This window comes from Myotis lucifugus, unplaced genomic scaffold (genome assembly GCF_000147115.1).
Source record: "Myotis lucifugus unplaced genomic scaffold, Myoluc2.0 scaffold_18, whole genome shotgun sequence".
Taxonomy (NCBI): Eukaryota; Metazoa; Chordata; class Mammalia; order Chiroptera; family Vespertilionidae; genus Myotis; species Myotis lucifugus.
Window position 1 is genome coordinate 11,307,075 of NW_005871066.1, and position 13,712 is coordinate 11,320,786.

Consider the following 13,712-nt stretch of genomic DNA (forward strand, 5'->3'; position numbering starts at 1 on the left):
AGTCCGTAGGCCGACGCTCTATCCACTGAGCCAAACCGGTTTCGGCTTCTAGGTATTTCTTGAAAAGGTTATGACCTTTATTATGGTATTCAAAAAACATTGTTCAGTGAATTGAACACAGTTGAAATATTGCCTCCAAGAGCTACAGTTCCAAATGGAATAAACATGACCAGGACTACACCTGCTTACAACTTTAAACCTCCTGTCGAATCTATTAAACTTAGAAATTTTTCAAAAAATATCAAGAGATCAAACACTTAACTAAACTTTCTCTTATTGCTGTTCTTGCTATGTTAACAGCTGCTAAGAAAGACACCGCTTTCCTCTCCTAACCGTAAGTGTCTTGCTTTGATGCAGATTTGTCTACCTGGAGCTTCCAACTGCTGCCAAGACCCCTTGCACCAGGTTCCGCTGGTGGCAGCCCATGTTCTCAGGGGAGGACTATGACCAGTGGGCGGTCGATGACATCATCATTCTGTCAGAAAAGCAAAAGCACATCATCCCAGTTGTCAACCCAACTTTACCCCAGGTATTTTTTTCCATGTCTGAACTCCAAGAAGACAATTATGAAAGTGCATGAGATCCAAGAACTTGGTGCTTGATACCTGAACGTGTAGTATAAGTTTTCTGTGTTTGCACTTCATTTCTTTTACTTGCATTTAAGTTTTGTTACCTCTTTATGCCACTAGTTCCCAGATTATTTAGAAGGAAAAAACAAACAAACAAAAAACTATGAAGTCTGGCCAAGTCATCAAGCATGATTATTAGTGTGATTATAAAATTAGATACACTGTAGCAAAATATTTTCAGTTTTTAAATAATCAGAAGAAAAAAATCATTGCGGCCAGAAATAAATTAGTTAAGTTAGAGATTCTGCTGTATTTTCTAGAAATACCAATGGTACGTGGCTCTGCTTGTCCTGAACTGAAAATTCCTTTCTTGTTCTCAGTTGTCAAATTGCCTTTCTGTGTTGTTTGTATTGTTTGTATTAGAACTTTTATGAGAAGCCAGCTTTTGATTACCCCATGAATCAAATGAGTGTGTGGTTGACGTTGGCTAACGAAGGAATGCTGAAAAATGAAACTTTCTGCTCTGCCACGCCGTCAGCCATGGTATTTGGAAAATCAGATGGGGATCGATTTGCAGTAACTCGAGATTTGACTCTGAAACCTGGATATGTGCTACAGTTCAAGGTACTTATGCACAAACCTCTTCGCAGGGCAGGTCAAGGATCAAACCATCTTCCATATTTATAAGTGAAGTTGACAAAGAACACACATTTTTCCTATACTATTAAAGAAGGGACTCAAATAAGCATTCAATAATCTTAAAATGGCAAATCTTTTCAGTTCCGCCCCATAAGAAAACAGCTTATCATTTTTTTCATGAGCCTTAGAAGTTGTAGCTATGTCATTGTATTTCTTTAAGTACTCGTGGACTTCTACTAGAACTAAAAAGAAGTTGACTCTTAGGATTTCAATCTGATGGTGACTTAATGAATCCCATGCTTCTGAATGGTAATAGATAAGTTCTCCCTTTCAACTTACTAGTACTTTTAGGACTCGAGAGTTATTTTATGCTTTTACTATAGCATTCTCAAATAATTTGTCGTCCTTTGGTTCTGTAAACTTTTACTTTATCATTGCCCTCTTAAAATCTTGTTGTTCTTCAGCACTGTGATAACATGTGTCAACATATATAGCAATTATTTACTTTGACAAGCTCTTTCCTCAGAAGCCTAATCAAAATTTCATTGTTTATGATAAAATCCCATTGGTGAATTCTGGGGTCGAAAGAAATGCAGTTTTAATGAACTAGCACAACTACATGGCCCTTACTTAACAGCAGGATGCAGATGCTAAATAATTTACAAATGGAATTATTAAAGAGATCAGATGTTTATAGGCAGCTCTAAAATATAATTTCCACTGGTCTATAAACAAGGAAGTTGATTAGTGAACTGTTATCCTTCTCTGTTTAAATTTTGATGCTAACCTACAATGGAAAAACCATTAATAACTGTATATGACTCTATAATAATTTGTTGGTACTATCTAAAGTGATAACAAAATAACAGCAATAGCAAATACATTGCCAGCATACTATGCTGTTTCTCATCTGACACTTTTTTATTTAATGTCATAAAATGAGAATAGTGAAAGTCTGCAAGATAATATCTTGAAGTTTATAAAATCTAAATAAAGAAAACATTAAATGTTTCAAGTATTTAAACAACCAATAAGAATGCATCATGCCTAAGAAAAAGCTCAATCCTCAGATCACGCCAGAAGAAGACTATTGACTTGTGGCTGTTAGTTAATAATAGATATGTAATATGGGTCATTCAGGGATTGACAACTAACATATATTTGGCATCTGTAAGAAAAACTTTGTGTCATTTGTACAGATATGCACGGTGCTGGTACTAGGTGCTAGAAATAGGGAGGTTAAAAATATGGCCCTAGCCCTTAAGGATCTCAGAAACTAGTAAGTGAACCAGAAAAGTGAGCAGTCCCAGGATTATTGTAGTAGAAACAGACTCTGATCTATGGGAGTACCTAGCATAGCGCATGTGGCCAGCGCTCCAAAAATGTTAGTTGAATAAATGTGTGGGTGGTGGGTGGATGGATGGATTGAAATTGGAAATGTCTGGAAATACAGAGACTTAGATGAACAATGGAGGGGGAGGAATTCCATTAGAGGGAACAGAATGTGCAAATATATGAAAATAATGAAAGTGCTAATGAAACTGGAAAATTTGGAAACTTTTTTAAAGAGTCTGGAAAATGTACCATAGAGGTGATAAAGTTGATCCTAATTGGCTTTACATGATACACTAAGTCACTTGTAAAACCAAACAGATCAAGATTTGGCCATGAGAGGGGAAGCACCCCTCAGGTTATAGAAAAGTAGGGAAAGGCCCCCCTCCCCATCCCAGAGCCATACAACTCAGTCACTGACATCCCCTGGGTCTGCTCCAGCCTCTACACCCTGGCCAAGGCAGATGACTCCTCAGCAGGGTGTAAGCTCTGCAGCGTGGGGTGAGAGGGAGTCCAGAAAGTGGGAGCTATTGCATTCCCTCAGGCTGGTGCCATCAAGAGAGGAATGCTAAACCCAAGAAAGATGGTATCTGTGGTGTGGGAGAATGACTCAGCTCAGGGATTTTTGAAGCTGTCTCCGCAGCTGTCTCCCCAGAACCACAAACCTCCGACTATCCTCACTCGACTCTATTCTGGTCCACCTTCCCTCGCCAGGGCCCAGGGTGAGTGGCTGCGAATGAAATGTTGTGTGTTGGCTCTTTAAGAGGGCACTTATGTCTCTAGTGGACTCCTGTCTCATCCTGATGGACAGAATCCCTGCTGACTTTCACAGCTGGATGTTATGTGAGCACCTCTTCCTGGCTCTGGTGCTCTGGGCTGAGGAGCCCAGCGTGGGATTAAGACCCCACAGGGTGAACCTTTGCAGCTGAGATATCCCTCGGGACCTCAGCCGCAGCCTTTTTCCACATCTCCACACTTCCAACAGTCCCTGTGTGGGTTATTCTGTAAATCCGTGGTTATAACACTTCTCTTCAGCTGGTCTTCTGTTGGTTAGTCAGGATGATTGTTCTATAATTTAGTTGTGATTTCAGTTTGGTCCTGGGAGGAGGTGAGTGTACCTTTCACTTACTCTACCACCATCTTAAGGAGATTATTGGAATCTTCTTTTGAAAGACTGGATCCAGCTACTGCATAGTCACAGTGATGAACTGATTGACCTCTCGAGCTCTGGCCCAATATTATTTGTCTATGGCCCTACCTTTCCTTCATCCTTTATTCTTTGGTTATTATTGTGGTATTTTGAGTCCCTACTTAAATGTTTTCTATAATATTTGACTAATCTTATTTGTAGTCTTATACAGTAAAATTCTATGGTGGCTCCCAGCAACAAATGAAATAAGACATGAATAGATCATTCATGTAAGATAGCATGTAATTAAATAAATATCAGAAAGAGTATTTTACATTTATGATTAGCAAAAATATAAATTAAAACTAATTAAAATAATTTATATACTTTTGGAATTGGAAAGAAACTGCCTTAAACTAGAATAATATTCAGAGTTGTGGTAAATTGACTCATTTGAAACCAATTGCTTAAAAATGAACACATATAGCCCGGCCGGCATAGCTCAGTAGTTGAGCATCGACCTATGAAACAGGAGGTCACGGTTCGATTCCCGGTCAGGGCACATGTCCAGGTTGCAGGCTCAGTCCCCAGTCGGGGGTGTGCAGGAGGCAGCCAGTCAATGATTTTCTCTCATCATTGATCTTTCTATCTCTCTCTCCTTCTCCTTCCTCTCTGAAATCAATAAAAATATTTTTAAATGAACACATATAAATAGAAAATTTAAAAATTACATTTTGACTTAGTAATATTGTTCCTAGGAATGTATCTGGTGATTAACAAATCAACTGAAGAAAAACAAGATACATTTTTTGCAAAACTGCAGATAATAATAAAATAATATGTTAAATAAAAAGTAGGAGGAAAGTTTTAGAAGTGTGATAACTTCAACTATATGACCAAAATATATACTTCTTTGTAAAGATTAGAACAAGCATGTCAAACTCAAAGGCTAACATGGGCCAAATAAATGAGGCATGTGGCCCACGGGTCACAAGTTTGACATACTGGGATTAGAAGATAAAAAATTGAGAAAAAAGTAGTGTGTTAGAGCATTGGGATTTAGGTTGCATTTTTAATGCTATTAATCCTATGATGACATTCCTCTACTTAAGTGCACAGAGCAATATTAATTCTATTCCTGGATTCTTTTGCTTATTTGATGCTGTGACTAAGTTCGTTCATCTAAGTTGACAATGATTTCTTACTGGGCTTTGGCAAGAAAATTGAATAAAGATGTTTTTTCCACTAAAGCAGAGAGGACAGCCCTCTCTTCAGGTAACCTTCATGTTCTGAAGAGGACAGCTTTTCATCTTCTGCTTCCCTCTGTTTATGCCATCTGGGAAAGGAGAAGAAAACATACCTTGGCATTTGTCCAAGGTTTCAACATCACGGATACTGTGCTTCTCTCTTTCCTCCTATAATCCCAGGAAATTCACAAAACGGGCAACTGGTCCAACTTTCTACTAAAAAGCACCTATTGTTTGCCTAAACAAGGATTTCTAGAACCTATGGAAAGGTCTTGGTTAAAACTGAGCTGCAGGCCTTAGCATTATCAATTTAATTTGAACTCAGTAGAAAGGGCCCTGGCTACTGTAGCACCTAATTTGTTAAATGATGACTTGGAACTAAAATGTTGTGTCCTCCTGCCTTTCCTTTCAATAGCTAAACATAGGGTGTGCCAATCAGTTCAGCGGTGCTGCCCCAGTTCTTCTCCAGTACTCGCATGATGCTGGGATGTCCTGGTTTCTGGTGAAAGAAGGCTGCTACCCAGCTTCTGCAGGCAAAGGATGTGAAGGAAACGCCCGAGAATTGAGTGACCCCACCATGTATCACACTGGAGACTTTGAAGAATGGACGAGAATCACCATTGTTATTCCAAGGTCCCTTGCATCCAGGTAAAGTGACCTTTCTTATTATGTGCCATAGCCGCTGTTTCTTGGGAGTATTTATTTATCTCAATGTTTTTATTTCATGCATCTTAATAACCTAAAAGAATTCATATAATCTAGCTTTATCTATTTAAGTAATGACTCTTGAGGAAAAGAATGCTGGAACGAAATTCCCGAAGTAGGGATGTGTGCCTGCGTGTGTGTGTGCACGTGTGTGTGTGCACGTGTGTGTGTGCACGTGTGCGTGTGCACACGTGACACATTTACACTTGTGAAACAAATTCACTCAGTCACTCATGTATTCATCTGTTCAACAAATATTTATTGACCACTGTTCTAAACACTGGGAGTACGGCCATGAATAAACGATGTTAAAGGCTAAAAAAGATTATAAGACATTATATCAGATTTCACTTTATATAGATTTTTGATAAATTAATGCCTCCCTGTAAAGATAATTTGAAATATCTTGCAATATAAATGATCCCTTTAAATGACTATTACAATAAATATTAAAACAATAGATCAAAAGATTAAAATTCAGTTAACAGGAATGGGATCAAGCTCTTCAAATGAATTTGTTTCATTCATAGGACAATAAATTTAACTCTTAGTTTCCTGGCAGCTCAGACAAAGGGGGAAAATATAGGATCATTTAGTTCTCATTGTTGGGTTAAAAAAAAGGGAGCATATACATTCTGATTTTTTAAAAGATACACTTTTTCCATGTTCAGTATTATAGGATAAATATATAGCATGTGTATATGTATGTATATATGTATATATACACACATATACATATATATATATATATATATATATATATATATATATATATATATATAATGTTTATTCCAGGTAGAGTAGGTAACATAGAGATCAGTATTTTTAACTATCACTTTATGAAAGATAAAGGAACATTCTTCAAGTAGACACTTTTTAATAGAATCTTAGAACATAGAATTAAATTGTGATTCAATCAAAGCATTTCTGTGTGGAGCTGAGGCAATACAGTAAGTGTATTTGCACTGCTTACTACAGATGTGGCTTAATATATGGTTGGCATACTCGTTAATGCCATTCGGCAATATATTTAGCTTGCTTCATTCCTAAAATATGTAAGATTGTGCTATCCCCATACTCCTTAAAGTTTGACATGGTCTGATGAAATATGAGTAAAATGAAGCATGTGACTTTAAGAGCCCATTGTACACTTTGTCATGTTCTCTGCTTCATGAAAGCATGTTTTAAGATGAAGCTTACACTAATTTGGGTCCCTGAGTGTCTACAAGAAGCAGACTTCCTTGCCAATGTATACTAGACATGTAGCATCATCAGGAAACAAGCTTTTGTTGAGTTAAGCCACTGAGATTGGGGGTTGTTTATTACCACAGCATAACTTTCCTCATCCTGACTGGCATAATGATAAAAGCTTAGCAATCTATAGGAGTGGCTTATTCGTAAAGTTCTTGAGGTCTATTCTGTTTGTGAATTTTTCACCTAACTGATCATCAACTTTGCTCTGTATCATCTAGCTAGGTAAGCTGGTTGTGTTCTCTTAGATGTGTATCCCTGAAAAAATTACACCATAAACTTCAGTAGAAAAACTTCCCATCACAGTATCAGGCACTACATCAGGTCAAGGTATAGACATGGCTCCCTGCACATGGCTCCTCTTGATCCATAGGACTGTAAACTAAAAAGACGAATTATGTACCCCACCTATATTCAACATTGGAAAGACAATGACCGGATAAACACAATAGACACTCCCACTAAAAAAATGAAAAAAAAAGTAAAGAATGGGAAGCACATAGTAGCCACTGGTTGTAGGAATTCTGAAAGCCAGCAAGATACTTGTTACCTGCATCTCCTTCTTTCACAAACAATGTCCAGGACAAGAAAGGTTCCTTGATTAAGAGAGTTCTGTTCCCTAATCAGTTGTTCTTCCCGGCTGTTGGTTCTACTCTCCAGGCTTCACCCTTTAAGACATCTTCCCTTTTCCATAAAAACATGCAGCTAAATAGCCATCTCATCCTGCTTTCTGCCCATCTCAAGCTGGGCATGCAGCCCTTGTACTCCTTACCTCCACCACTGCCTTTCTGTCTACATGCTTTTCTGAAACTGTGGCCCAACCACAGCTCTTTCTAAATATATAGGTGCAGCACTCTACGAAGTTGGGGAGCATGGGGGTGGGGGGATGGGGGTGGGGCATCTTTGCTGCAATGAGTAGAATATGAGGGTGCTGGAAGATATCACTAGAAAGTAGTCAACAGAATCAGAAGCCAAAAACACAAATCTGGCTTGAATCCCCAAAGCCAGATAATGTACAGTGGCATCTGAAGCTGCAGTTTGTTTGACATTGGGTGAAATAATCCAACTGATAAAGCCACATGTGAGAAATAAGAGAAACTTGTCCTTAATATCACAAAGCAAGCCAATATTTTGAGGCTACCAATGTATCAATATTTTCTTGGACCTCAGCTTTTGGAAGAAGAAATATTGTTCATTAGAATCCAACTTCCTGGTTAATTTGAATACTATCCAGCTTATTGGTTGATGCCATTTCTGAAGAAGAGCTCTCTACTAGAAAATAGTAAATATGTTTCTACTTTAACCCAAGCAAATGAGCTGTTGTTGTTCCTTCTGCAATATGTTAAACTCAGATATCTCCAAATACAGTGTTGGAAAGCTGAGAATTCTAAGTGTGAAAATTGTCAAAATTTGGAGCTATTTTTGTCAAAAAGCAACATGCTTATAATACTAGTCGTTACTAGAACATTACTCTTTCACAAATAATTCTAAGCTAATTTTTTCAAAAGGAGCAGTTTGTACTCATGTGAATTCTCTTGGTTCTCCTCTGTAGAGGGGAGACATTGACTGTGGTAAATATATGCTGGTACATCCCTCCTGACTCTCAGTAACACCCCCAACCATACAGTATGCCATGCAACTTGCCGTAGGTTCTTCATGCAGAATGCAAAAAAAAAGTTGATCTGTCTGGGAGGGCTAGAAATAGTTGCTTAGTAATCAGCAGAATGTCCCCTCCACCACCACCCACCACCTGTGCACCTCTGCAGTGGACAAGCAGGTGCTCAGGAACCTTCCTTATTTGAGAGGCAAATGCAACCTTCTCTGAAGTGTGGTAGTGGAAGAGGGTGTTGTAGCAACCAATTCTCCTGGCCACTCAGGCATCCTCCAAACAAAGGTAATTGATGAAGGGCACAAAGATAGAGTCTCATCTTTTATTTCTTCCTTACCTGAGACATGCAAAGGGGAAGTTTTGTTCAGTAATTCTTTTAGAACTATATTTTTATTGACTTCAGAGAGGAAGGAGAGGGAAAGAGAGAGAGAAACATCAATGATGAAAGAGAATCATTGATTAGCTGCCTCCTGCATGCCCTCTCCTGAGGATCGAGCCCTCAACCCAGGCATGTGCCCTTGACCGAGGACCCTTCAGTCGCAGGCCTACGCTCTACCCACTGAACCAAACTGGCTAGGGCTGTTCAGTAATTTAAGTAGTCAAACCACACTATGGTTTATTTCTAGTAAAACTGCGTAAGATTAAATTCTGTGTTTTCCTCAATCATTATTTCCTTCAGTTCTTTCCAGACCTTCCTGACTATCAGGTCAAAGGCCTCTATTACATGCTCCCATAGCTCAGTGTCCTGCTTAATGGTGATAGTTATCCGAGTTGCACATTCACATTTCTTTGTGCAGAGGTTTAATTAAGTCTCTGTCTCCTCACTCAACTGTGGGCTATGTGAAGGCAGGAACCAGGTAGGATTTCTGCTTCCCATTGTATCCCTGGCCTGGCATGTTGTAGGCACTTCGTAAATGCTGGTTGAACGAAGGGATGTTGAATGAGGAATAAGAACAAGCAATAGGTGATTATCTATTTTCAAGACACCTTTCTTTTTAAAATATGATTTCCAAAATAAATTCCATTCTGTTCAGCAAGAACTCATTGTTCTGAAGTCTACTGTGTCTCTCTGAAAAGGCACGACTAGCACATGCACACATGTGCACACATACATTAATGATCTTAATAATTTCAAAGCCATATCGCCTCCCATATGCTAAGCGAAATATGCCAGTCAGAGAAAGACAAGTATCACATGATCTCACTCATATGTGGAATCTAATGAACAAAATAAACTGATGAACAAAGTAGATCCAGAGACATAGAAGCATGGAACAGACTGTCGGATCTCAGAGGGAAGATGGGGGTGGGTGGGTAGGAAGAGATCAACCAAAGAACTCGTATGCATATATGCATAACCCAGGAACACAGATAATACTGAGGTGAAGGCCTGGGGAAGGGGGAGGGGGCAAGTTTCTCAATGGGAGAAAAAGGGGGACATATGTAATACTTTCAACAATAAAGGTTTAAATAAATGCAAACTATGTGGAATCTAGGCATTCTTATTAGCTTATTTTTGGCTGACTTATTTCCTCCCTTCTTATGGTCTCTCTATGATTATATTTTTTAGTAAACTTACTAGTTCTTCCTTTTATTCCAGCAACCCAGAGGTTGCTAAATTACTTGTGCTCAATACCAAGATTGCACTCCTGAGAGGAGAACAGAATAGCAATAGGGATCAGGAAGCAGGCACAACTTGGAGAAATTGCAATGAAGCAAAGCTCGCCCACGTCGTGATCAGTGAAACAAACCTCTGTTGCTTTGATTTGTGCTTCCAACAAAAAAACAACTAGCAAAGATTAAAAGAAGGAAAAAAAGGTCCCAGCTCTTGCCCTTTCACTCTGGAACATAGGTTTCCAGCAAGGACACTCAGCCATGATTCACCATGTCCTGGACTCACCCTATTAGTCATTTTGTTTTATTTAAATATGCCTTCGTTAATGCTGAGCTCCTGAGAGCCTTCACCCTCTCAAATACCGAACAGCACACTGTGCTGCCTGGTTCTGTAGCAGCCTTAGGATCCACCAACAGGGGTGTCGCTTTCTCTCTGGCCAGACTAAACATTGATTGTTCTTTATTATAATGAAAATTACAGGAATCCAAGAATCAAATAGATCAAGGCACTTCACTTGCCCTTTGTCCATTATCAAATTACCAAAGCTTCTAGAATTCTACCTAAAGGTAGGATTCTTCAACCTTCTGAATGCCTCTGGGCCTCGGTCTGAGGTTGCCCCTTCCATGAAGCAGCGATGCCCAGGTGGGAGAGCTTGGGTGGAGAAAAGAAGGTGTTCTTACCTCTTTTTTTTTCTTTCTTTCCATGGAGTGGAAGCTATGATATGTCTCTGGATTTTATTATAGAAAAATTAAAAGAAAAGACAAGTATGACTGACTTCTAATCAAATAGGACTTATATGATGGAATTGGTGTGTTTTCCTCTTTTATTATAGATACACAGCCTATATTTTGGAAGGGATACAGAGCCCTTAACATTTTCCTTCAGAGCAATTTTCAAAAGCTACTGTTCATCAATTCCATTTATTTCTTTTGAGAGGAAAAATCTCTTCACAGCCTAAATAACATTGCAACCCCAATGGGAGGAATTTTTCCAAGGTCCATGATTCTGCAACTGTATTTCCTTTTTTCTTTTCCTTTCTTCTTTCTTTTATTTTTGCTTTGTTTTTCTGATATTTAATTCAATTGTCTTTTACCTTTGAAAATAAGACCAATATATTTTGAATTAGTTCCAAAGAAAATAAGTGTTCACTGAAGAATGTGTGTTAAGACTTTGTGTTAATAGATGAGTAACCTCTGAGCACTTTTACTCCTACTAAACAGCACCATTGGTTACATTTTGCAAATTTGCCTAAAGTAGGTAACTTAAAACAATAAAGAAAAAAACACATTGCTATGGTTTAGTGTTGCCAAATTAGCAAAGCTATTTGAAGAAGCAGAAAGAAATGTGTTATGATGCTGACATATTATGTTCATAATAAAAGAGGGGAGAAGGAAACATCTTTGTCTACAATTATCCTTAACAATCTTTATTGATCTCTAAGATTCTTTACCCTTTTTTACTGATTCACTCCAAAGACTACAAATATTGGTAGCAAAATTAATTGAAATCTAGATAGCTTAATCCATCTTTCCTTTTTGATTTCAATAGAACTAAGGAAGAAAATGTATTTTCCTGGTATGAAATTAAAGATGTGTGTAGGTTTCCAAATATTTAAAAAGAAAAGAATGTGTTGAAAGGATTGAAAAGATTGGAAAGCAACTGGAACAAGTCTTAGTTTGGCGGCCTCGAGACTGTTATTGTGGGGGGAGGACTGGACAGCAGCCCAGCCCACTGGTGTCCCAGGGTTTTGAAGCACAGGGACCAGGTCCCTCCTTTGTTCATTGGCAGTTACCAGTGTTCACTGGCAGCCCAGCTGGTTGCTAAGAGTTCATAGAATGAGCGCCTTGGAGATCTGCAGATGAAAAGTGAAGAGGAAGGCAACAGGTGGGAACAGAGCTGTCAGTACAAACTTTATTCTTCACTATCAGAATCATGCCAGTGGCAAATAGCCAGAGTCCCTTATGTGTTCTAGCAAAGAGCTTTCCTTTGATGGTTTCAAAAATTTCCTGGGAGCCTCTTACAATCTACAAGTAAAAACCTATACTGTGTTCCTGGACATCAAAAGTCTCCTGTACCTGATATTGAAATATTTATACTGAAGAAGAAATCAAGAAGTTTTGAGAAAGATCTGAGAGAGACACCTTATGAAGGTTGTGTCCAATCAAGCATACTTTCAAATACTATATATATTTAATTTTTCTTGAATTATTTTAACTATCTTAGAGTTCAGTGCTTAGCAGTGAGACGTTGGTACAAGAACACATGTTGTTTTTCCCAACAGTAAGATCAGATTCCGCTGGATCCAGGAGAGCAGCTCACAGAAAAACGTGCCTCCCTTTGGTTTGGATGGAGTGTACATATCTGAGCCTTGTCCCAGTTACTGCAGTGGCCATGGGGACTGCGTCTCAGGGGTGTGTTTCTGTGACCTGGGGTACACCGGTAAGGCCTCAGACAGGTGTCTGTTTGTAAAATATGTATCTCTAGTTACTATATTTCATGATACTTCTTCTAAGAAAATATATTCTAAATTTAATCTTCCTTAAGTCTTAATTGTAAGAATTTGCAACCCAAGCACATGAAATGCTAAAATATTTTGTAGTTTTGAGTTGCCTAAGGAATAAAAATATAACACAAACTTTTTTATTGATTTTAGAGAGATGGGGAGAGAAAGACACATACACATGCAGAGATTGATTTGACGTTCCACTTATTTATGCATTCATTGGTTGCTTCTTGTATGTGCCCTGACTGAAGATTGAAACTGCAACCTTGGCATTTTGGGATGACGTTCTAACTAACAGCTACCCAGCCAAGGCCAACACAAATTTTTATTAGTAATAACAATAACAACTCATTGTTTGAGTTCCTAATTCATGCTAGGCACTATACTAAGTGCCTTTTATTTGATCTCACTTAATTCTAACAATAACCCTGTGCCAAAATATTGTTATTGTTCCTGTGTACATTTAAGGGAACTGAGGCACAGAGAGATTTAGTAATCTGACAAGGTTACACAGGTAGGATTGCTAGAGCTAGGCTTCAAACCCTTGTAGTCATTTTCTAAAACCCAGGCCCAAGATCTTAATCACTTGGCTGCAAGGACTCCCTGTGCTTTTCACATTGTTTTTTTATAAGAAATGTAATTCTATACATTTAAAGTAACAATCAACTTATGAAATGATAAATCTAAGACTACCAATGAGAACTTTACAAGAATAGTATTTTCTGACCACAGTCACCATTGAATGTTGTTATAAGCAAAAATAAAAAGGGAGCTGAGATTAAAGATAAAATTAAAGAGAAAATATTATAAGCATCAATACCTTTTTAGAATTTTTCTTGGAGACAACTTTAAACAGATTCTTTTCAGTGCCCTTCCCTTCTGGAGTGTAACCAGGGGCAAACGTGTTGTTCCAGGGCCTTCTGTGGAGAGCACTGTCACCTGTGGCTTCAGGGTGGTTATCTAAAATCTGGGATTAACTCCTCCCATTGGTCCTCTAACAGAAGGGCGACAGAGAAGCTAACTTTATTGTGGACAAAATCTATTCTCAGTTTGTACAAATCATTTGAGTAGCAAGAGCCATGGAAATGTGTGGTTCCCAATGTCTCCCATTAA

The 13,712-nt window shown here is 38.4% G+C and overlaps 1 protein-coding gene across 1 annotated transcript in view; it reads left to right on the forward strand.

The window, feature by feature from the left end:
• The window catches only part of RELN (reelin), a 419,315-nt gene that overhangs the window by 321,592 nt on the left and 84,011 nt on the right, over window positions 1-13,712 (forward strand). Inside the window, 4 exon segments of the mRNA XM_006085409.3 lie at window positions 358-529; window positions 993-1,193; window positions 5,332-5,564; window positions 12,378-12,535. Coding sequence (XP_006085471.1) covers window positions 358-529; window positions 993-1,193; window positions 5,332-5,564; window positions 12,378-12,535 — 764 coding nt within the window.